Source organism: Alnus glutinosa, chromosome 11 (genome assembly GCF_958979055.1).
Source record: "Alnus glutinosa chromosome 11, dhAlnGlut1.1, whole genome shotgun sequence".
Classification (NCBI taxonomy): domain Eukaryota; kingdom Viridiplantae; phylum Streptophyta; class Magnoliopsida; order Fagales; family Betulaceae; genus Alnus; species Alnus glutinosa.
In genome coordinates this window covers 2,925,347-2,950,065 of record NC_084896.1, presented here as the reverse complement: position 1 = coordinate 2,950,065, position 24,719 = coordinate 2,925,347, and the positions used below count along the sequence as shown (strand labels likewise).

At 34.3% G+C, this 24,719-nt stretch overlaps 2 protein-coding genes across 2 annotated transcripts; one reads left to right on the top strand and one right to left on the bottom strand.

The window, feature by feature from the left end:
• Positions 1-109: 109 nt before the first annotated feature.
• On the bottom strand, positions 110-9,056 carry LOC133882789 (squalene synthase). Its single transcript, XM_062322010.1, has 14 exons — positions 8,644-9,056; positions 7,513-7,555; positions 6,633-6,722; positions 6,041-6,116; positions 5,213-5,282; positions 4,150-4,293; positions 3,954-4,058; positions 3,603-3,749; positions 2,958-3,033; positions 1,296-1,384; positions 824-915; positions 684-729; positions 482-551; positions 110-370 (listed from the first exon to the last, which is right to left on the bottom strand). The coding sequence occupies exons 1-13, from the start codon at positions 8,836-8,838 to the stop codon at positions 483-485; spliced, it is 1,242 nt and encodes a 413-aa protein (XP_062177994.1). The 5' UTR covers positions 8,839-9,056; the 3' UTR covers positions 110-370; position 482.
• An 8,426-nt stretch (positions 9,057-17,482) lies between these two features.
• LOC133881519 (protein DETOXIFICATION 46, chloroplastic-like) lies at positions 17,483-23,650 on the top strand. Its single transcript, XM_062320457.1, has 14 exons — positions 17,483-18,033; positions 18,332-18,426; positions 18,775-18,883; positions 19,075-19,130; positions 19,818-19,873; positions 20,492-20,630; positions 20,767-20,904; positions 20,983-21,051; positions 21,152-21,262; positions 21,566-21,694; positions 22,270-22,347; positions 22,864-22,935; positions 23,051-23,107; positions 23,192-23,650. Exons 1-14 carry the CDS (start codon positions 17,577-17,579, stop codon positions 23,291-23,293), a joined length of 1,668 nt encoding a protein of 555 aa, XP_062176441.1. The 5' UTR covers positions 17,483-17,576; the 3' UTR covers positions 23,294-23,650.
• Positions 23,651-24,719: the final 1,069 nt, after the last annotated feature.

Genomic DNA, 24,719 nt, shown 5'->3' with positions numbered 1-24,719 from the left:
ATTTGAATTTGCACATTTTTATGTTTTTAATTTGCATGCTAGAGTGGAGTAACGAATAAAATTTCTTATTTTTCTTTAGAAACCTTCACTATAATAGTTTAATCTAAAATTTGATTCTAGAAAAACTACTAAACAGGAATTCATTTGATGTGTTAACAAGTCCAGAATTGCAAACAGTTTAAGAGTTTTCTATAAGAAGTTGGATACTTCAGGAACAGAATTTGACACCTGTATGGTAGATATACAACCTTCAAGCATAAGTATAAAAATAATACAAACATAAATCAAGTTTCATGGAACAAAGCATGCACTTGGTAACAGCCAGCCATGAACTCAAGTTCTCCAGGAAGTTCGAAGAAACCTTCAAGTTCTGCATAAACACAAAACAAGAAAAATCAGCTTGAGGCTGTTGAAGAAAATAACAATAATTTTCTTTTGATTGTGCTATCGAATCATCAATTTTACCATTAATGAAACTTACCTTAATTCTTTGGTCGTTTGGTAGAGAGATAAGCAAAAATGATGGACAGCATAATGAACAGTATAGCAATCTGCATTGAGATCAAAGGATAATCATTAGATCTTAACATTTTCTTTTTGGGGGTGGAGTGGGTGCGTTACCACAAAGCTAATCATCAAGTTTTTGGTTACAACATCAGGTTGATAAATTAGCAGATACTTACAAGAGCCGGATTGAATCTAGGCTCGCTCCTGATTATGTAAGATTTTCTGGTGAAATCCATAAAATAGTTATCAGAGATAAAATAATTAATGACGACAACAACAAAAACAGCAATGAAACATGCAAGATTATCAGGACAACCTCTTGTTAAGGACTCCTGAATCCCTGCAGGTTTTCTGTATTGCTTCCAGCCTGCTCAACGTTTTTGTTGCATTAGGGTCATTCTCGTCAACCTACAGTAGTCCATAATGTATCATAATTAGTGAGCAACACCCTTAAGGAAAATGCAGTAAGAAACAGAAACAATGCAACTGATTTAGCAGCCTACAACTACAAACATATCCTCCATTCCAAGTTACAAACATGTCCTCAGAGCTTGGAAGCATTGACTATTTTATTGCCACACACAATTCATGTCCAGAAAATTTATTTGGCATAAAAAAATGCAGGTCGTATCTAGGGATCTAGCAGACAAATCAACACATCCAAACAGGTGATGAAAAATCTAGAAGCATAGGATATGAAAAGATAATTCCACTATATAGGCTGAACAAAATAAATATCTTGTTGCGAGCAAATATATCTTGTTTAGTCTTGAAAAAAAGCATTGTACCTTTGACTTCAACATACAGGAGAAATCAAAGAAAGCACCATAGACATCTGCCATCGTTTTTGTACGATCAATGACTTTGGCAGTAAGACCTAGACAACAGTCACAACAAATAACAGTAAGTAAGAATTCGTCACAGAACGAAGCATGAAGACATCACAATCCTTCCTATTTTTCCAACAACACCATAATTTTCTTTTACTAATATGACAAAAGAGATCAAATGTTGTACCATGTTATAGCCTACACGTAGAGCCAGGATCACAATATACAAGAGAAAATAAACCCAAAAAAAAAGGAATTGAAAATTATATTATTTTCCCTTGTTTGGTTATAAAGAGAAAGTAGAGAGAAAATAAAGAAAGGAAAATCTATTCCATGCATCTTTTATTCCTTCCACCTAACTTGCCTTCCAAATCTCATCTATTTTAAAGAGAAATTTTGGTTGGATCAGAGAAGAAAATTTTGAAATATTGTCTTCAGAGTTTCTTTTCTTCTCTCTACCCCATCACAAATGAAACATTGGAAAAGAAGAGAATTTTTAAAAAAATCACCTTCCTTTCTTTTCTCTTGGGGCCAAACATAGTGTTAGATAGACTCTCTCTCCCTCTCTCTCCAAAAATGTACATGAGTGGGCATGTGATCAATTCTCTATTGCAAGAAACTTGCCCAGTCACGGCTAGAAAAACCTTCATTTTCTGCCATCAACCATCAGTGGATCTCCTTGAAAGAAAGGATCAAAGTAAATTATACACTGTTCTTTCAAGGGATAACACACAGTCCGGAAGATTCACCCTGTTTTCCATTTTGTTGGCTGTGCATCAGATGGTTTCAATTTCCACCGCCCAAAGGCTTGCATAACATTTCTTTTTATGAGAAGTTTTTAGAGTACTCTGAAGGGGCCAACCTAAATATAGGGGGAGTTTTGGAAAGTGCACTCTCAAAAACAAGAAAAGGAAGAGGAAATAATTACGAATTAAATCGCAAGCATGTATAAAATCTCAGTTTCTCAAATTGTATGATAGCCGAATATGGACCCAACAGCAGGAGGCACAACTATTCATATATAGGAGTCTCTCAGTGCACTAAGTTTCCTAAAGTCTCAAAATCCCAAAAGGAAATCACTGCTAGGTTCTAAGCCGAGTTGCAGTGACTATAAAACTGCTCTTTTTGGGCCACCACCTCTCCATGTAGGTGTCCTCCTCAAGGCACATCAAAATCATTTTTTTCCACAAGGCGTCACTTCATAAAGAACCACAATTTAGCACTAAGAATAATAGTAGAAAAGCTATAAAGAGTTGCTAACCAAAGCATGAGACCGACTAAGGGCACATTCGAATGTCTCATGAAATTGAATCGGTCCATTTTCTGCTATAAAACTACACATAAAACTTTACACTGGCACTGATACTCATAAATGATAGTGAAAATCTGGAATTGGTAAAACTTTTAGATAGCCTAAAATCAGAACAAAGATCACCTGCAATGGTAAGCCCTACTTTTTGCAATGATACTATTCCAGATGAAAAATCAATGTAAAAGAAAATAGATACATTTGCTTTCCATGGGATATCCACAACACAATAACTAAATTTTCAATTATCTAAAATGCGGCACATGCCCTCAGTTTCAGCTGTAAGAAATGTCCACAGATGATTCACTTACCACGCCTCATTTTGACTACACCTCTGAAGACTTCAATGTTGTTGTAGCATAATGCCAGTGTTCCAATGGCCATGATCTAGTAAAAGTAACACATGTCAAATGAGATGCTAAACAGGAACATTTCATAATTATTACCGTCTTAAAACATCATAACAAGCCTAAAACAACACGCCATAAAACCAAGAACTATTTGGGATTTTCTACCATGTGCAGATCAGAGAATACATTTTTTTTTTTTTTGATAAGTAGAGAATTTTATAAAAAGCGTAAAAGGCGCCCCTAAGCATACATGAAGTATACAAAGAGGAAACCAAAACAGGAGCGCAAGAGGAGAGAGGAAAAACACCCGAAAAACCCAAAGACCCCTACAAATAATACATTTATAATACATACATATCTATTATTTGCAAGTTGTGTGCACAGATAGATACCTATCTTCCTACCTATATGTCAAATTATCAGACACGAGACAATAACAGCTCAGAGTTAACTGATTAGTATTTTCTTTTCTTTTCTTCTCTTTCTTTCTTTCTTTCTTTCTTTCTTTCTTTTTTTTTTTTTTTTTTCTTTCTTTCTTTTTTTTTTTTTTTTTTTTCTAAATAGTTGTTAAAAAGAGCCTCAGAGTTTGTAGAGAAGATATCATACCTGGGGGATAGCACAAAATCGAAAAATTGAAGGATCTCGTAAAGCAGACATGTATTTCAAGCAATCTTCCGCATGCATCAAAGCATTAGTGACCATGTCATTCAAACATTGCACTGCCTTTTCAGAGTTTAACTCATATTTCAAGTCCTGGATTGCAAAGATCGAAAAATTATCAATCAGAAAAGAAAACACAATAAAATGATTGTGAAATACAAATTTTTATGAGACAGGAGTCCTACCCCTCTACTGAAGATCATTTTACAAGAGAGAGAGAGAGAGAGAGAGAGAGAGAGAGAGAGAGAGAGAGAAAGAGAGTAGCGAATTGAGAGTAAACAAGGAAAAGATGTGCACCTCAAGTTTGTTAACATATTTACTCCAGATCTGACGAGGCCAGAACATACGAGACTTTGGTATCTCATTAATATCCTCCAAATAATCTCGTATTATGTTTGTTTTCTGTGGTTGTAGAGTGTTTAGTATTGGACAAACTTCCAAACAAAAGAAAATGGAGTGAAATTGCAGTGGTTGCTTCATATCAAAGCATTACCTGAAGAAATAAACCCATTGAATTTGAGAGATGATCTGAAGCCAAATCTTCTGACCCAGAGGCATGGAAAAGCTTGGACAAACCTAGTCCAACAAGTCCTGCTACATAGTGGCAATATTCATCATAGTCATCAATTGTCTCTACCTGCAAGAAGAGGAAAAACATATAGGCATCACATAAAATACATATTATCTTTCTGCACTTTGTGCATGACCTATGACATAGATTCAGCTCTGAAGCTCATAAAGAGCAGTTGGCGGAACAATTTATGATGCAAACTTGCCCCAATTACTCCCTAGAGAACATGATTTTTCTATGATGCAAATATAGCTCACCACATAGTTGGCATTCAGACCCCAGTTACGTGGATGACTACATAAATTCATTGTTTTTAAGACTAATCATTAACTTCTGTCAAACTTTTTTTAAAGTAGCACGTCAAATTATATGCTAGTAACCAGTTGAAAAAGCAGGTCAGATAACTAAGCAGTAATCAACTACAAAGTTAAATCTTCACCATCAATAAAGAGAGAAGTTTGAACAATTTCCCTGGTAAAGAACTATTATTGAAAGAATCATCAGCTTTTTATGTTGGTAAAATATTAAGATCAGCTCTTCTTACTAACTCAGCTTATTTATTTGATAGTGGGGATTGTGGATCTCTGAGAAAGAGGTACAATTTGCTTTTGTTATTATTATCATACGTTTTTTTTTTGGTTGGGGAAGTCCAACACATACAATGAAATTCTGATGTAAGCTTTTGTTGAATCAAGCTAAGCATAACTTGTGAAATTGATGTAAACTTAAGGAAGCTTTTGTTGTAGGTTTGATGTAGCCTTTCTTCTGGCTTTTGGGTTTTTTCGGGTGTTTTCCTTTGTTTTCTGTTTTTCTCTTGTTTTGGTGTCCTTGTATACTTCGTGTATGCTTAGGGGCACCTTTGAGCTTTTTTAATGCTATTTCGTTTTTTACCTATCAAAAAACAAATTGACGTAAACTTAAGGAAACAAATATGAAAATCTCAAGCAATCTGAATCCCTCTCCAGCATTAATATGCATCACAAACCTCCTTGCATATAAATTTTGCCATTCCTGCACCCATTCTGTTGGTAATTTCCTCAATTGCCTCCTGATAACTGCAGAATTGACAGAGTATTGTGAGTAATTTATGAAAAGAAGGTAAAGCACAAATTCATTTAACATATTTACAGGTGAGATAAGCAAAGATGTCGCAAACTGTTAAATTATATAGCATATCCTATAGATCCTGTCTCAATTGCATAATTTATGAAGCCCAGAGGACCATTTATTCATTAAACATAGACTTAAAAAGGGCATACAATCATACAACATCGTCTATGACTTTTCTGGGACCCCACTGACTACTTCAGATTTTAGAGTATCTCAAACAACCACACTCTCTAAGCATCTCAACTATTATTCCAATTTTAAAACATTAACAACATTTGGGAGAAGCAATTGATAGTTCAATTTATCAGCGCATTGAACCAATCATACTAACTATGCATTAAATAAGATAAAAAAGAAAAAAAGATTCAATCTAGACAATAACCCAGTTGACACCTATACTTGCAGCATGGCGCATTAACTACTTGGGGAACATTCAGTTATACAGTGGAAATAAAAGGATAATTTAGAGATCACATATTCCATTGTATAAACTAACAACTAAAAGAAATAAGAGACAACCCTTATACTGACATCAGTAATCAGCAATAATATAACTATAGGTAGAGAGGTGGCAAAAGGGGACCAAGGATATAGATTCTGATCAGATCATGGTTAGAAAAGTTATAACAAGACTTATTAAGGATGAAAACAATATTCTCTACCCACTAAAATCATTTCAGTTATTTATAGAGGAAGAAGTAACCTCTTTCCAAGCTCCAGAAAAGCAGTCGACACATGATGAAATTGGTCCATAAGAACTTCGTAGTCCTTTGTACCACCTTTATACAGAAGAAAAGAACAAAAATCAGCAAATGGCCAAAGATTCAATTTTCTTTTATATGTTAATATATAAGATCATATAATCATGCCTTAAAAATTATTTCTAAGGACTTTTTACCTAATAAAAATCTTATAAAACTTTATCTTGTAAGAGATAACATGATTGTTATCTTATCAAAAAAAAAAAAAAAAAGAAGAGATAACATGATTGTTATAAGAAAGCTTAAATCCTTGGTTTAGAAACCTAAGGCATTAAATTGAGGCTGGATATCTTATGCATACAAAACTAAAATTGGATATATATAGGACAAGAAAAACAATTAAGGAAATTTAAAAACAAACAATAGAAATTGGTTAAATGGCTCTGCTTGAAACTGCAATTATATATATGCGTAAAAAAGATCTATCAAATTGGATTTTTATGGCAGAATGAAATAGATCAAAGGTTCTTCAGTCTATAGAATCTAGGAAAATTGGAAGTAAGAAAGACTGGTGACAAAATTTAGAACACTCACATGAAAAATGCCACTCGCAATCATATATGTGACGATGAAAAGCTTTCAGGATTGGCACTTTAACATCTGTAGCTATGCTTGTATCATCCTCTGTAAAGCAACCATCAAGATAAAGTTGATCAGTTGGGGGAGATCAATAATTATACATACTATTGAGGATTGGAAGAGTGGGAAAAAAAAAAACACTAAACTACAAGAAGAGTGCTGCAGGAAACCAATAATCCATTAGAACTGGAATTAATGCCAATTCAAAACCATCAGTTTTTTAATTGCTTTGTATGCAACAACCTAAAGGAGAATATTATGAAAATATTTCATCATTTATAGGAGTCATCAGTTTGTCATATTGAGTAGCTACAGAACATTAATTAGCGTTGAGATTATAAGTTAGAACTTGATCAAGTAAATCATGTATAGATCTGATTTAAAAATTCACTACATTTAGAATAAATTCCAACAGAGGCTAGACTATTGACATCAAGAAATGAAACCCACGGGGGATTAACTTGTTAAGAATAACTTGTATAATTGTATTCTTCAATAAATCCTTGAAAGAGGCTAACGTATTGCGACCATAAAAGCAAGGGCCTAAAGGGCAGCCATCAAGTACTCCCCTGTCAACCCAAACAAAAGTTGATACTCTTCATTCAAAACCTAATATTACTAATCAAAATATAACTAAAACTCCCTATATGTAAATGAAACCTGGCCGTATTGAACAGTCCAATTAATGTTTCAGTAAAGGGCACATCAAGCTTGCATGCATTTTACGCAATATGGCAATGCTACCGATCTGATATATAGACCTCAATTTCAATCTCTCAGACAACAAATAAATCAAGAAAAACCACAGAAAAGGTTATAGATAATAGGAACATACCAACAGTGTCCAGGGCTCGAAGAACCAAATAAAATATGCATATCTGCAAAACCATGAAAGATACTGCTGAGAAATTAAATATGCTATAGTATGGCTAGAAACTTAGAAAAAGGTAAATCTAACAAGATGGAACACAGTAGTCTGTGTCTTTTTAATAAGATAATAACAGCAGCATTTACAGGAAAATTTGAATTAATGGCCCACTTGCAGAGTTACAGCATTTGTGATATCATAAAAATGACCAAAAACATATCAAGCATGGAATTCGTTAGCAGTTCATGGCCTTCAATGAATACCATTACATTCAGCTGATATTTTGTGTTCCATAGATTGAATAATATAAGTTGTTTACATCACATTCTGGTCAACTTATAAAGTAGAAGGCCAAAAAGAAGGAATATGGAAGCTTTTCATCCAGCTAATACTCTACATCTTCCCACCCACTTGTTCTCTTGTTTCTAAAGCCATATATAAGACCTGCTGATGCTGCACTTTGTCCCCCAATCATAGGCAAAACACTCTGGTAACAACATTCTATCTGCTATTGCATGAATTCTAAGACTCCTTAATATGATACCGTATGGTCCAGTGCAGATTTCTTGTCTATATAAAATCAGTAAAAGTAAAGCAACGCTCAGAAGAGCAGTTCATGAAAATGTTTTCTCAGTGTTTTCACTGTTACTCCAAAAATATGTCGCCAACCAACAGAACTCTGCCTGTGATGGTTCAAAGTAGATCTCTTGTATGTTACTTTCTGCCAAAAAAAAAAATTTGATAGAATACATCATGACTTTCAAAGCGAGACATGATGTGAAAGCTTAACACCATAAAAAACCCACCAATATAGCCCACCTAAATAAATCCAAATATCAATCACAAATCCCAGAATAGTCGCATACCCGGATCATTCAAAATCCCACTAACCCATAAATTTCCGGACCAATAACATGACCCATCACAACCAAAACCATCATAATCATCCAAATCGCACTCCCACATACAAACTAAAACACCAACTACAACACCCACAAAAACCAAAACCAGATTCAATCAAAATCCTCAAAAACAAAACAATACACATATGGGCCAAAAAATAAAAAAGCGCAAAGAGCCTTGAACTGTGGGGCTTACAGCGTTGCGAAGCTCTGAATCGAGCTGCTGAATAACCATGGCGAAGCTGCGAGAGACCTTCTGGAGCATGGTGTAGCAGAAGGCCCAGTGCGGCTCCGGAGGGATCTGCTTCTCGGCGTGCCTCGCCGCCATCTTCAGCTTCAACAACGGGTAAAGGTCATCTGGGTTTTTCAGAATCGCACCTAAACTCCCCATTTCTCTTCTCAAATCCGACTTGGTGAAACTACGAAACACGCACACACTCTGTGTTCTGGTAGCCGGCTTTTTGTAGGTTGTTGTGTTGGGTCCTCTATTATGGCGTCTGATAATAGAGCGGGTTACAGCGCAAAAGTCGTTGAAGTGCGATTTTGTACTAAAGAATACGACTTCCCCAATATAATTTAATTCTCCAACGAATTCAGCGCAACCAAAAATTAATGGATCACAGTGTCCACGATGTTGATAATGATTTGATTTTACGTGAAGAGGAATTAAGAACGGGACGTCATCAAGGGGATTGGCGCTCGTTTTTTCTTTGTAATTTGTTCGGGGTTGGGTTTTTTTTTTTTTTTTTTTTTTTTTTTAATTTCTTTTCCTTTTTTTAAAAAACCTTACGCATTCAAATGGTTTAAAAATTTAATTTTTTGTCCCTTAAATTTTTATTTTTATCATAAGAGATATATGTACAATGAAAATAGACAAAAATAGTACCTCCGTTTATTTTTTCGTCCAAAACTAATCTCATGTCATATCATCGTACACATGTTGGCTTACCTGTGTGATACTTGTTCTCAGAGACATCTCAGCACTGACGTGGCTACTATTTTTTTTTTTATTATTATTTTAAGTACTTAAAAAAAAAATTTAAAAAATTTAAAATTCTAAGCCACCTCCAAGGCCATTTTTGGGGTAGCCGAACCACCCTAATGGCCCTTGGGAGTGGCTTTGGCCAACCCCAAACCGGCCGCGCTGACATGGTTCTAGAGACATGTGTCGCACAGATAAGCCAACACGTGTAGGATGACATGGCAAGACGTTAGTTTTGGACAGAAAAATGAACGGAGGTACTATTTTTATCTTTTCTCATAACATAGGTACCTCTTCTAATAAAAATTAAAATTTAAGAGACAAAAAAATAAAATTTGTAAATTACAAGAGACAATTAGGTATTTAACATTTTTTTTTCTTCTTTTCTGGTTTTTTAAGGGCCTCGTTGGTTTGACGGGGCATGTGAAAATACAGTGAAATGGAGGACCTGGTAGTAGCTGTCAAGTGTGGACTTTTTTGTTTGAACGTATCTTTCATGTCGACAAGAAATGGGATTTTGTGAACTCCTTTTTCTTTTTTGAATTGACTTTGTGATATAATTTGATGATCCAACAATAAAATTTAAGTGTATTTTTAAAAAAATTATCGGTTAATTTTTATTATCACATTAATCAAGTTATATAATAATTGTATATCTGTTTATTAAGTAGAATTGGTCTTTTTATCTTTTTGTTTTAAAAAAATATTTTTATGTGATATAAATTTGAAAATAATTTTGTATTTTCGAAAAAACTTTGTTCGGTTTCTAAAGCTTTTGTGCCTAGTGTTATTGTTTGTTCGAAGAAAAAAAAATTTAGATAAATGAATTTTATTTGATCCAAATACGTTGAAGTTTTTTTCTTCCTTTATAATTTTTTTTTTTTGTCTTTTTCTTTTGTGCTAATCAATTGAAAGAAAAAATTATTTGAAAAAAAAATGACTTAATTATTTGATTCAAATACGTAGAAGGTTTTTTTATTTTTTATTTTGGTTCTTTTGACTTTTTTGTTCTACAAAGTTGGTTTTGATTGATTTATTTCCATGCCAATTTGTTGGGTTTACCTACTTTTAAGTAAAGTATCAAATAAATTTATTATTATTATTATTATTATTGTTATTATTATTATTATTATTATTTGTCTTTGTGGTTGAAGTTTACTTGGTGGGATTAAAATAGAAACTTAAAATAGGTGCTTAATAGAACCATTTCGTACTCCATAGATTAATGAAAAATGCTAGAATTTCTTTTAACGTTTTTTTTAGTGTTCATCTAGATGACATAGATTTAATAAAAAAAAAAAATAGAATCATTTACTCAATAGCTTATAATACAATTAACCTTTTAAATATGACTAAGTAAGGTGCTTAAGCTTAACTTATACATAAAAAGAAAAGGGAAATTGAGAGAGAGAGAGAGAGAGAGAGAGAGAGAGAGAGAGAGAGAGAGAGAGAGAGAGAGAGAATATTCGAAAAGTAGGTGGCATGCATGCCTCGCATAGAATTTGAGGGAGGCCACGGTCCCCACCCAAGTATGCAAGCTATACATTTATGATACTTGAATTTCTTAATTTGTAAATTTCATAATCATAATTAGGTGTTAACTAATTTGATAGTGTGATATGGCTTAGAATTAATTTCACATTGGGTTGGTGAATTGTCTATTTTGATTGTGGATTATAAAAGGTGTTCATCAATGTCATCTTACATTGGTTCTTATTAGGTGATTAACTTGGGCTTTTTATAATGATTTTAGCGAGTTCTAGTACTTGTAATTTGACTAGTCATTTTAAAATAATAGTACGCTTGTTAATAACGTTTTTTCTTGAATTATTACAAATGGTGCTAAAGCAACCTAATAACACTCCCCGTCAGGGATTTGAATGGAGAAGATTGTGATACTTCAAAAAATTAGTCTCACGTTGGATATGTGGATTGTCCACATTGAGTTGATAGATAAAAGTGTTCATGAGTGCTAAATTTCACATTAATTCCTCTTGTGCTTTATAAATTATTTTTAAAAGATCCAATTACAACTTAATTAACTATATATTTTGGAGTGGTGGCACAAATGTGCCTACCACATTCTCATAATCGATCGTTACAAAGAATCTCTCTTAATTATGATGAGGACCACCAAATTAAAAAAGATAAAAAATTTATGATCTTTTATTGTATAATTTGTAAATTAATTAACATCAATTGAAAAAGAGGAAATAAAAAAAAAAAAAATTCAAATTCTAAACTTGTTATGAATTTTCAAGTATAAATCATGTTAGAACAGTTAATTGTGTGGTGAGGTAACGATTAGAAGCACCTGCAAGTAAAGAACTTATCAAAAGAGTTTGTTGAAGTCGGCTGACGAGAGATAACTTCGATACTCAAATCAGTATAGATAAGAGAGATTAAACTTAAGGAACACAAAGGTAGCCTGTGAAAAAAGAAGACGATAGGCCCACGGCCTAAGCCCGAAATCTATCTTGCCTCAAGACTAGGGAACATCCAAACCACAGAGAATATAAGCCACTTGTTCCAACATTCCCGATATTTCTCGGGGGGAATCTCTCACAGTTACAACATACATTATATAGGAATTCCCAAAACCATATCAAGAAGTAGCAGGAACAAATAATCTATATAAGGAGATGAGAAGGGTACACTCAATTTTTTTCTTTATTTTTACAGCCAAATTTTCCTTTAAGCATCGAAAGTGGTTTCGCAGATAGCTTTAGTGAGCCTTTTTGATCCTTTGTCTTTCTCCCATGATTATTCTGCCAAGGTCACCGTATCAACAAGACATGACAATTTATAGACTGAATTAAAATAACTTCCTCCCGTCCAGTTTATAATACGAAAATATCTTAGACGTCCTAGGAAACAAATTGTCAATGCATTTCCAAAATTAGTGTATATATATATATATATATATTGGGTTTTGTGAACGTTTTAAATGGGAGATATTAAAGAGCTTTAAAAAAAGAGAGTCTGACATGAGAAAATGAGAAAATCAATTTAAAAGGTCCAACCTACTTAAAGCATTTACTTTAAAGCAATGCTTAGGCGTATGTACTTGTGTAAGTTGTGTATATATTCTAGTATGGTGCAAAGCACTAGACGTGCGCGTGTGTGTGGCAATAGGAGCTAGTGGCGCCTTGATGACGCACTTGGCATTGGAACACAAAGCGATTAGATCATGATCGTTAATACTGGATGATGGATCATTTGATCTAGTGGTTTAATCTAACTGTTGCGATGAAATGATCATTACTAACATTACGATCTAACGGTTATAATTAAATAACCATTGTTTATAATTTAATCAAATTGTCAAAATTAAGTGTCCGTTAAGATCTGATGCCCAGATTTTAATACTGTCTGAATAACAATTTATTATAGTTAAAATAGCAGTTAATTTCAAAATTAGATGTCGGTTGGTGAACACATTGATATATGCCGTTAACACTTTTAAGTAGTCTACTACATACTTGTTTTGATATATAGAAAAATTATCCCTTCTTATTTCTCTAAAAAAACTTTTTGTACTTTAAAATTCGAGTCTGTCTCTTGTTATAATAAAAAATCTGAAGTTGTTCAAGTTTAATTTCGTTTGTATAAAACGCAACAAAATAAAGAGGATTTATTGGCTTCATTGTATCCTCAAATTAAAAATATTTATTGTAACCCTTTACATACCCATTCTAGTGGTGGCAGATAATTTCTTCAAGAAAATGACTTTTTAACGCACCTTTATGATTAATTAATTTATTTTCCTGCTTTTCATTATTTTGTCTAACACTTTTTTTTTTTTCTTTTTTTCTTTTTTTCAAGTTTGTCTAACACAAATTTTGTCTTAGATAACAGGCTTTTAATTGATGCGTTTTTGGCAAACGCTATTGAGTCCAAAATATTTTGTAAAATGTGAAGAATAATTTGTTAGATGGAAATCATGGAACAAAGTTTACTGCTTTTAGACATGTGAATCTTTAATGATCATTTAATCTGTTCACAAATGGAAGAGAAGTCCAATTTGCATTTGTTATGTACATAATTGGATCGACCGAAATTTTTAAAATTTTTATAAATTTTATACAATTTTGTATAAAGCTTAATTGTACTTGGTGACTACACAATATGAAATTCAGTACTTTATGATTATTTTTATAAACCAGCTACTCTATGTGGGTTACTCCTTATCTTCCTAATGTGGGATAATGATGTTACAAGCTCTTGACGCTCTCATCAGGGTCACATCATGCAGTGCTTCAGTACCACGCGATGTTACTAGGTGACTCTAATACTATATGTAATGACCTAAAGAAAAACGTTAACCACACTCTAAAATGACTAGTCAGAGTAGAGCTTTCCTATAGTATCTTATAAAGTTTAGTTTTACTTAGTAATTAAATAATGTGAAGCTTAACATTTATGACAATCTTTATAAAAATAAATTATATTTTTATTTTTAAATTAAAAAAAATTAAAAATTATTTTTCTCCAAAAGGGTTGCAGGCAGCCTCGCTCACATGGGCTGCCGGACCACCCCTCACCTGTTAAAGATGCCAATACAATGGACATGACAATGTGTAAAACAATGGTAAAAGAATCATGCAAAGAAACTAACAAAAGTAGCACAAGTTTTTTGGTCGGTCAGCACTCAGAAATGTCAAATATGATGGACATAAAGGAGAATGTGACTATCTGCTTTTTGAACATTATAGTCCTTAAATTTTTTTTTTCCCCTTTCTTTTTGGGCCTCATCAATCTTTGCTCAATTAACAAATGCACTGAGATATATTATATCATCATATAAAATGTGTTAGTATATAAAGGTTTAGAGCATTCGCACTTCAGTCAAACTTTTGGCTAGTCGGGATGTAAATTTGATAAAAATGTAGTTATATTCTGCTAGTTTTTTCAGTTTAGAAATTACGAGGGGTTATAATGAATCGTGACTCATCGAATGAAAAATAAATAAATGCTTTTTTATTCTTAATAAGAAATGTACATGATTTTGGAACGTAGATGCTTCTAAAATTAAAGAATATTTAAATGAAATAGTGAAAGAAAGTAAATAGTTAAAACAGAGAGTCCAAGTGTGATGTAGGTGAATTTTTTGAGTTAAAATAAAGAAAAAATTAGCTTGATTCCATCCTTGCTCACTCTTGCTAGGGTAAAATTTATCCTTTTATAGAGTAAACCTTCAAATTTGGTCAATGTATAATAGCTAAGAAGAATATTTGGTACGCGAAATGGCTATTTCATTAAAAAAATAAATAACTATATTAGGAAATATTCCCAACAGTGAATAAATGGGCTTGTATGGATTTAATAAGCCCATCAATATATGAACCACAAAGATTGACTAAACCTAAAGCCCATCAAGAGGCAAAGAATATTTCGGAAGTACTAAACTTGGGATACCAACAACAAGAGTATCAAATACTGAGATACTGGGATCTATGCGTTGAAGATATGGATCCCATATATGCTGGGAGGAGATCTCGAAATCAAGGAATCAATTCCCACCTAATCCAAAACAACAGTCGAAGCCTTGTCTATAAATAGATAGAAACTACCAGGTATGAGACAGATGAATTTTTAATAATTGACACTTAGATATAAATTTTCTTTCAAATACTGATTTAAGCATCGGAGAGGGTTTCAGTTGGCACCCCCGACTAGCTTATTTGTTGATATTTATTATTTTGTAGAGGTCGAAGAAGGATTTTGCAAAAGCTTGAGTCACTATATCGGAAACTGTATCAACAAACTATTATTAAAAATGAGAAAAAATAATATAATAGAATAGCTATTTTTATTCTTTAATTTGATAACAACACATGTATTATCATTAAAATTGTACCAAAATTACAAAATACACAAGATTGTCTCGATTGATAGGACCACCCACGGTGGTGTGATCTCGTCGATAAGCCCAGATAGGATTCCAAGGTTGCCGCTTGCCACCCATGTCCTTGAAGAAGCTCATCAAATTGAGTGTACGTTGTTTGGTCATAGCCTAAGAATGTTTTGTTGTTGTACGTGGAAGTATAGGCCGAAAATGTTCGTTGAACCAGAGACGGACATGATTGGTATTTGGTAACGACGCGAAGAGTCGAAGACCATGAACCATCGGCCTAGAATCGCGCGCAAGCCGAACATTTTCAGGCCCCCCTCCAACCCCCACCAGTACACATTGTCACCGCCGATGACACTGGGGTGGTTGCTGGATTAAGACCCATAATAATTAAGTGTTTAAATTGCTAGTATTTTGATAAACTTTTGTTAAAAAGCTTACGTGAGACCCAATTTATCGGACAACCAAAAATTTATTGAAGCAGCCGAATCCCATATAGCTTACCTCACAAAAGGCGCTCAAATTGTTAGGCTTCTCTCATAAAAGTTATATAAATTACTATCAATTTGAGCACCTAATTGTTATAACTTATAAATCCTAGTTCATGGTCACCACTCGTGATTCTGCCAGGGTGGCCGGTTACCAAGAATTTTTTTTTTCCTCTTTTTTTTTTTTTTTTTTTTTTTTTTAAATCAGGTTTGTATATAAAAAAAAAAAACTAAAAACATGTAAAAGGTAACAAAGATAAAATACGAGCTTGCTTTATAGCAATAGTAATTAATTGTTATTGTTTTAAGTTTAATCTATTCACCCGTTTGGATAATCTTTTCACGGGGAGATAATCTTTCCTTGTTCTAAATAAAAAGAAAAAATAAGGCCATTATATTTCGACAAACGACTCACACTCAAGTTCCATAGCTTTGGGTCCGCTATCCCGAACTGCATTTCATTCTTCAAGAAATAACTATTTCTTTCATTTTTTAGAGGAATGGGTATTCGGTATTCCTCTTCGTATGAGAATAGATACTCTTAGAAATAATGAGCAATTAAATAGAAGAATAGTTAGTCCATTTTAGGGATTTATTTCAGGTACGAAACGTGCCCTATAAGTCCTTAAAGACCATTTAGGTCTAGGTTGAAACCTTTCTTCAATAAGTAAAATTTAATTATTTAACAAATATTTCAAAGCTTTTTTTTACGCGTAAGCTCAAATTTTCATTCAATAATTTAAGTTCAATATAAATAATTTAATTAAAATGAGAGATAAATTATAAAAATAAAATTTGAATTTAAGACCTCTAATAATATCATATTAAATCACTGATTATGTTACCTTAATCCATTCTTAACCAGCCTAATCTAGGATGGCTTCATGTGTGATCTTTAATTTTTTATTTTTATTTAAAAAAAAATAATTGACATTGCAGAAACGAGGTGTGAAACAAAGAAGGTTGGTTACATTTTAAGATCCCAATATTGGTACAATTCAGAGTCAACCATGGCTTTTATGGGAGGTGGCTCAATATTTGGTCGGCAACGAAAGCCACGACCTGCGGATAGCAAATCCTTTATATTACTTTTTTTTTTTTTTAAAAAAAAACTATATATATATATATATATATTATTCCCTTTTCTGGGGTGATCAAAGAATTGGAAAGTGGTTGATAAGCTTAGGTTTGAAATTTTGTTACAGTTTCTATTAGATTATAGCACGGGCCAATGGAAAGTGACAGCGTGGATGTGAGAGATTTGTCATTGCATGAAATCATTGGTGGGTTTTCCATGTCAGCGTCTTTCTTGAGGTTGACCACTTGTAGATCCTATTGTCTCCGAGGAGTCCACTTGGAATTGCAGCTGGGCACGTGGGCATAAGATCGGAGCCCTACGTCTTTGGCAGTTAGATGAGCTGGGAGCGCGAGAGAGAAAGTAGTTGCACTTGTATTTGTGTAAATGGGCCGAGCAAGCCAAGCCGCGAGCCGTTACAATCTATCCGGTGATGTTTGGTCCATTTACTGCACAAGCAATCGCACGGTGCCATTTCGGAGTAATTCTATCCGGCGTACAATCGTCAATCAATTTTTCATCTCCAGCTGACGTGGCACCACGCCATGACCAAAACCAAGCCGCCAAACCTTTCAGTCGGCTTCAGCTCTTTCAAAATTTCAATTCAGAATCATATAAATTTATAAAACCGCCCATGTCCACTCAACTGTCTCTCTCTTTCCCAACCTGAACTTCCACTCAAGCTCTCTCACAGAGCCCACTCTTCTCCACCTCAATTACCAGCTACGAAATGCGGCTCCAAACCCTAGCTCGCCCTTCCCACACTCCCATCCCAAACCCCAATCTTCAACCACGACTCTCTAGCCCTTCAATATCCTTCAACACCCAACTCTCATCTCGCCGCCTCAGCAATCCCATCGCTCCGCCGAGCATTCGCATCTCTCCGACGAAGATTCGTCGCAATAGGTTGGTAACCGCTTGCGTTGGTGCTCATAGCAATGAACTCCTCGAAGATGAGCTCGAAGCTATTGCGAGCGAGAGTGATGGTGATGGCAATAGCAATGGCAATGGCAGTGTCGTGGTATCGAAGAGTGAGGAGTTGGCGAATCAGAGCATATGGAGCAAGATGAAGGAGATTATGATGTTCTCGGGGCCCGCCACGGGGCTCTGGATCTGTGCGCCTTTGATGAGTCTCATCTCCACAGCTGTGATCGGTCGGGGAAGCTCAACCGAGCTTGCTGCTTTAGGTAGGTTTTTTCAATTTGAAAGTTTCGAGAAAAGTTCTTAATTTTCTGTTTGGTTTCTGGGGAAAATGTAGGAAAAGAAACGAATTGAAGTTGAATTTTTGTTGCTTGGGGTTTAGCACAACAATACATGTAATTGGCTTAGTTCAGTTGAGATTTATATTGGTTTATTTGTGTTTTACTGTAGTATTTCGTTTCTATCCCATGGTTTTCCTTAGTGGCTGAATGGAGGATGATATTTATTTGTTTTTTGAGTGAGGGAGGTAGATCAATTTGATGGTGTTTTTGAATTAATGGGCAGGTCCTGGAACGGTCTTTTGCGATAATATGAATCTTTTGTTCATGTTCCTTTCAATTGCCACTTCAAATATGGTCGCCACTGCGCTTGCCAAACGGGTTAGTTCTCTGAGCTGTTAAAAGGTATTATTGTTTTTGCAGCGTAATATTGATAAGTGCATTGATTAATTAATGCATTTTATCACTATATGTATAGTGAGAATTTTTATATCCCAATATTCCAATATTGTGTAATTTGTGTTAGTATTACTTTGCGTTAAACTGCTGCTGTTGTTTTTTTGTTAGATTTTTCTCTGATTCATCAAATCACACTGCCTTGTTTCCACTCTCTTTTAGTTGCATACTCTCTGGTGGTTAAAACATGAAGGCGTATTGATGATGAAATCAGTTCCTTTTGACATTTTAGGTTCTATGATGCATTTTTTTTACTAGATGGTATTGCTGCAGGATAAAAATGAAGTGCAGCATCAAATATCGATCTTGCTCTTTGTTGGGCTGACTTGTGGGACTTTGATGCTTCTGTTTACACAGTTCCTGGGTTCATGGGCACTAACTGGTAATAAAGATTGGTGCATCTTTTAGTTACTTTGCATAACTGGACAGATGTAGTGCAGTAGGTCATAAATCTTTTTCACCACTTTATATAGTCAATAAGGACTGGCAATAGAGCAAATATCCAGAGCTAGGCCATCAAATGACTGAGGAATTTGCTGATATTGTTTTTTTTCCCTTTTTTAATTTTGTCAGCTTTTGCTGGGGCAAAGAATGCACATATTGTGCCTGCAGCAAGCAAATATGTCCAGGTTCATTTCCTTTTCCATGAAATTTATTTTTCTAATATAAAACTCGATTCTTCCTTTGCCTTATAAAATCAATTATATCTCTTTCTGCTGTCGATCTTTATTTTATGGAAGGTTGACATCCACATATTGGCTCTAAGTTGCTGCTTATTGTTTATTGTCCCACCATCAGTATTGGAAAGAAGTTGACACCAAAATTGATTTTCGTTTTCTTCTTCTTGAAAACAACTATATATTGAGAAAATTCTATCCTTGCAATTCTTTTTGTTCTGAACAAGTCTATCATCTGCTTGAGTACATGCTTCTTTTAAAATATTCTTCCGTATGGCATTTTTCCGTGACTTCTACTATTTATTGTTAGTATACTCTCTACTTGTTAAAGCATTGATTAAATGATTAAATTTATCCATTTTTATAAGTTTAAGTTTTTGTGATAAGTGTTGATTTAGCATAGTATCGGAGTAGAGATCTTGAGTTCGTCTCCGTCCTTCACCTCCCATTTCAATTAAATATTTCACGTGTTGGAAAATGGAGTTTGAGCCCATACGTGAGGGGGAGTGTTAAAGTATTAATTAAATGATTAAATTTATCATTTTCTATAAGCTTAAACTTTTGAGATAAGTGGTAATTTAACACTGCTTACTGCCTTTAAAGGGCTTTTTGACTGAATATTATCTTTTCTGTTGGTAGATTCGAGGATTGGCTTGGCCTGCAATTCTTTTTGGGTTGGTTGCTCAAAGTGCAAGGTGCAAATATATAATATTATATCAATATATTTATTTTCTGATGCATGATCTTCTTCTATGTTGGCAGTGTCTTAGTGTGATTGTTTTATAATAATTTCTGAGTTATTATTGCACATATTTGAGCTTCTATGTATTACCATATCAATCTTGTTACATATAAAATAGCTACTTAGTGCTGCATGTTTCTCTTTGCACAGAAAATTCTCCTGACATGGCCCACATGGGCAGATTTAATCTGTGTTTGTATGTTTTTGGGTCAACTTAATTAGTTCTCCTTTCTGTAAGTTTTTGAATAATTTGAACAACCAAGTGAGTGATAATCTTTAGGCTTGATTCGTAGGATTATGAAGATAGAGAAGTTAAAAAGGAAGAGAGAGAGAGAGAGAGAGAGAGAGAGAGAGAGAGAGAAGAGTTGATGTGTTCTCTCTAACAGTAAGTTTAACTTTTAGTATCCTATCCTGACAAGTAAGAAGCTCCTGTGGGGTGAAAGAAATAACAAGAGTAATAATAAGACGCATATAAAGCTTACAAGAGAAATGTCGTCCCTCTCAACCTCCAATGTGAACAATTCTTACTTTTATATATTGTGGTTTGATATTTTCTTCTTTTGATTCCCAGTCTTGGCATGAAAGATTCCGTGGGACCTCTGAAGGCTTTATTGGTAGCCAGTGCTGTTAATGGCTTGGGTCACGTAGTCCTGTGCAGTATGTTACGTTTTGGTATAACTGGTGCGGCATGGGCAACAATGGCATCACAAGTATGTTGAGTGGACATTTCAACAAGTAGTATATATGGCTGGCTTTATTTGTTATTTATAAGTTGACACATTCTTAATGTACTCAATACACAACATTTCTTTTAGAGTTTCCACTAACCAATGTAATATATTCCAGCTTATTGCAGCTTATATGATGATTGAAGCTCTGAACAAGAAAGGATTTAGTGCGTTTGCCATCTCTATTCCATCACCCAGTGAATTTATGCAGATATTTGCGATTGCTGCTCCAGTGTTTGTAACAATGTTCTCAAAGGTTTGTTATATTTTACTTGACTCTACTATCTGCGCACATGGGAATAAAATTATGCATCTGTGTGTTTCTGATGTTTAGGTGGCTTTCTATTCTCTCATGACATATTTTGCTACAGCTATGGGCACAAATACGGTTGCAGCTCATCAGGTTTGTTCTACTTAACATGGTAGTTACAGTTATTTAATCCTTATTGTGCTCCCTCTCTGTAGTGAACTGATGGGAATTTACAATGTTCAAACCATTCTAGGTCATGATTCAAATGTACGGCATGTGTGTGGTATGGGGTGAACCTCTCTCTCAAACTGCACAGTCATTCATGCCAGAGTTATTAAACGGAGTTAACCGAAGTTTGGAGAAGGTCAGTGATGTTCATCTTCTGCTGATGCTTCCGTTGTTGTACCTTATAACTTGTTGTATCACTTGCTACTACACCCATGTAACATCCAAGAAGTGTTTGGTCAGGATATATCATTATGAAAAGTTAGCTTTTTCTTTGCTTTGATGGATACACCGCATATATATATATATATATATATATATATATATATATATATATATATATATTTCATTACTACTGAATACAAATTTCTATTGCAATTTCTGCTTCTGTATGAAATTCTTTTTGTTGAAATTATTCTAAAAGGTTTATGATATCATACAGGCTCGGATGTTACTAAAGTCATTGGTGATTATTGGAGCTATACTTGGATTAACAATAGGGACTATTGGAATGTCTGTTCCTTGGTTGTTTCCCCAAATTTTTACACATGATCCTAATGTCATACAAGAGGTTAGTCCACAAATTTTGAACTTTTTTAAGTATATTTATTACATTTTTAAACAATTTGTTCTTATGCATAATAATCATGCTGTGCTTACAATTAGCAATGGAAGGTCATATGGAAGGTCACATTGCTTGGTTCCGAGTAGCACCAAATATATACTGCAAAAATGGGACGTGATAACTGCTTTATACACTCAATTGCCACTAGATAGTGTTGTCAGATAACCAAATTTTGTGCTACTTATACCTATGGTACTTGTGTCCCATTCAGTTAAATCTGGAGGTCATTTTGAGTGCCCTTGTTTCAAAAACTAAAATAATGGCCAGAAATGCTGATTAGATGACCCTTGTATTTCCTTAACTGTCTTTGGATGTATGATTGCATTTCTGTCGTCACCCACTGGTAGATGGATTTATTTATTTAGTCATGAGAAAGTATATACATTGTTTACAACAACAGAGCTAAATTTGGAGAAAACGACTATAAGAAGGTGAAATATTCTTAGATGCAGTCGTGTAGAAATAATTTTTTTTACGTAACTGACAGACTGTAATATTGTCTGGTTGTTGTGTCTATGCAGATGCACAAAGTGTTGATTCTATTCTTTTTTTCATTAGCTGTGACACCTTGTACTCATAGCCTTGAGGGGACATTGCTGGTATGTTTGATGATTTCAATTCAGTCATTTTCTTCAATTCAATTCAGTCTTTCACTTGCATGTCTGAATCTTGTGTTTGGACCAAGAATTTGCAACACTAAACACGAAGAACCACGTCTATGATGTACCTAAGGGGGAGTGTAGGCCTTTTAGCTCATTGTAATCATTCCTTTCGAGTCATACCCCTTAGGTTTGCAGGAATCTTGGTACCTTTGGAAGCCTTGTGCACTTTTTAATTAAGCTGTATTGGAGCTACCCAGGAAGGTATATAATATTGCCCTGGAAAAGAAGAAGTTTTTGCTATCCTCTGATTACCAGGAAAAAAGAAAAGCAGAGAACTCAAAATTTGATCACTATACGCTGCTTAGTTCTAACCTAATTTCCGGAATGTTCCGATTCCAATTAGTGCAGTGGAGCACTCAATTGCATAAGACAATGCTGAAACTTTTGATGTAGCGTCATTCTATCTTCTTCTTTCTTTTTTTGATGAATCATTCTATCTTTTTTATGATGCAGGCTGGACGGGATCTAAAATTTATTAGCTTATCAATGAGCGGATGCTTTTCTTTGGGTGCTCTTCTACTGCTGGTAGAGAGATCTATTTCTTGGTTCACTGAAGACCTTTCTTTTTTTTTTTTAAAAAAAAAAATCACTCCGGTTTTCCTTTTATGTCTTAACATTGCTGTCTTCTTCTTCTTATCAGCTTGTTAAAGGATTTGGTCTGACAGGTTGTTGGGCTGCACTTGTGGGATTTCAATGGGTAAGACTTAACTAACATCCTGACAACTCCTACATGCAAAAATCTTTGATTTGGACTTATCTACAAGAATATATCTTATTTCAGGCCCGGTTTTTCCTAGCTCTCCGGCGCCTTCTTTCTCCAAATGGCATGCTGCACACCGAAGATATGACCCCCTATGAACTGGGGAAGCTCAAAGCTGCTTAGTTTTTGGAATCCATATCTTGATACACGATAAAAGGAAAATTGATGGAGTTGACAAGGATGTTTGTCCAATATTCTTGCTTGCGAACTGCAGTCTATTATCCAGATTGGCAGATCATTTTGAGCTAGCTGCTAAGTGACAGGTTATATTCATTCTTCGATGCCTCTATGAGGCTCATAGCATAAGGGGCTAGAATCTAGATCATCTCTAGTGTTTGTTTCCCCAAAGCAAAAGGTGATAGATAATCTCTAGTATTTGTTTGTTACTCTATTCTTTAGCCCAACAGCGAACGTTTGATGATAAATAAATTCATAACATTATGCTGTTTGAAAAAAAAAAAAAAAAGAAGAAGAAAGGAGAAAAAAAAAAAACTCCTTGTTTCGGTTGAGAAAGTTGTTCTGCTTTTGGTTACAAATATTATTGAATATGAACAAAATTTTTATATAAACTGGTTTTCAGGAAATTTCTTTCAACCCGTCTTTAAAAGTGCCATGTGTCTCTTAACATGTAAGAAATACACGTTTATTTTAATAGCATATGCTTCTCACATGCCTTTTTAATAGTATTAATAAAAAAAATGTGTCTATTAGTATGTGAGAAACATGTTTTTTAAAATTGTATATGCTTATCACATGCTTAAGGGATACATGTCACTTTTAGAGACTGAGTTGGATGAAAACTTGTTCAACCCCATTTGTAAGAAATTTCTGTCCAAAAAGTTATAAATTCTCTCCTAATAGTATTATTGGTATACATTATTTGGTTCTTGTCATTATGTTAATTATCAAGAAACCAGAATAAGATCTTACATCACATGTGCTCACTGCTCAATATTACTTTAGAGGGGGTGACTCCCTTGGACCCCGTTTACTTTAGGGCTTTGTGAATTTTTCCAAACGACACCAAGTAACACCTAGAAGGGTGTGAATAAGTGTTTTATCAATGAATATGACAATAATCACTAATTCTAAATTAACTACCACACACAATATCACCAAAACCAATAAAAGCATAAACCAATCAAACACAAGGAGTGGTGACGAAGTGGAAACTTGTTGAAGAACTCACTAAGAGTAAAACCACTTAAGGGTAGCTAAACTCTCGAAACCGATCTACTATAGAGGATTAAAAATTACAAGTAGTTTATACTTATAAAACTTTTATAAACAAAACTTGGCTTGTTCCCCAACAAACTACCCCTTTGTAAAAGACTCTTGTTTGGACGATCACCGACTGAGACTCTGACTGTACTTCTCAGTTCTTCAATAATGATCAAGATTTTGAATTCCAACGTAAGTACCAACTAACTCTAGCCAAATTAAACTTAAAACACTAGTTTGTTTTAGACGCTAAATTAGCCAACATTAAACCTAACAGCTCGGAAGCACTATGAGGGAGCACAAGCCCCTTGGATTCATTTACCCAATA

Coding starts and splice junctions, on each gene's coding strand:
- LOC133882789 (XM_062322010.1), bottom strand. CDS start 8,838: ATGGGGAGTTTAGGTGCGATTCTGAAAAACCCAGATGACCTTTACCCG. Junction 4,294..5,212: donor CAAAATTTATATGCAAGGAG/GTTTGTGATGCA, acceptor CTCTTCTTGCAG/GTAGAGACAATTGATGACTA. Junction 1,385..2,957: donor TGTAGTCAAAATGAGGCGTG/GTAAGTGAATCA, acceptor ACTGTTGTCTAG/GTCTTACTGCCAAAGTCATT.
- LOC133881519 (XM_062320457.1), top strand. CDS start 17,577: ATGCGGCTCCAAACCCTAGCTCGCCCTTCCCACACTCCCATCCCAAAC. Junction 20,905..20,982: donor TTGTAACAATGTTCTCAAAG/GTTTGTTATATT, acceptor TCTGATGTTTAG/GTGGCTTTCTATTCTCTCAT. Junction 22,936..23,050: donor TGGGTGCTCTTCTACTGCTG/GTAGAGAGATCT, acceptor TCTTCTTATCAG/CTTGTTAAAGGATTTGGTCT.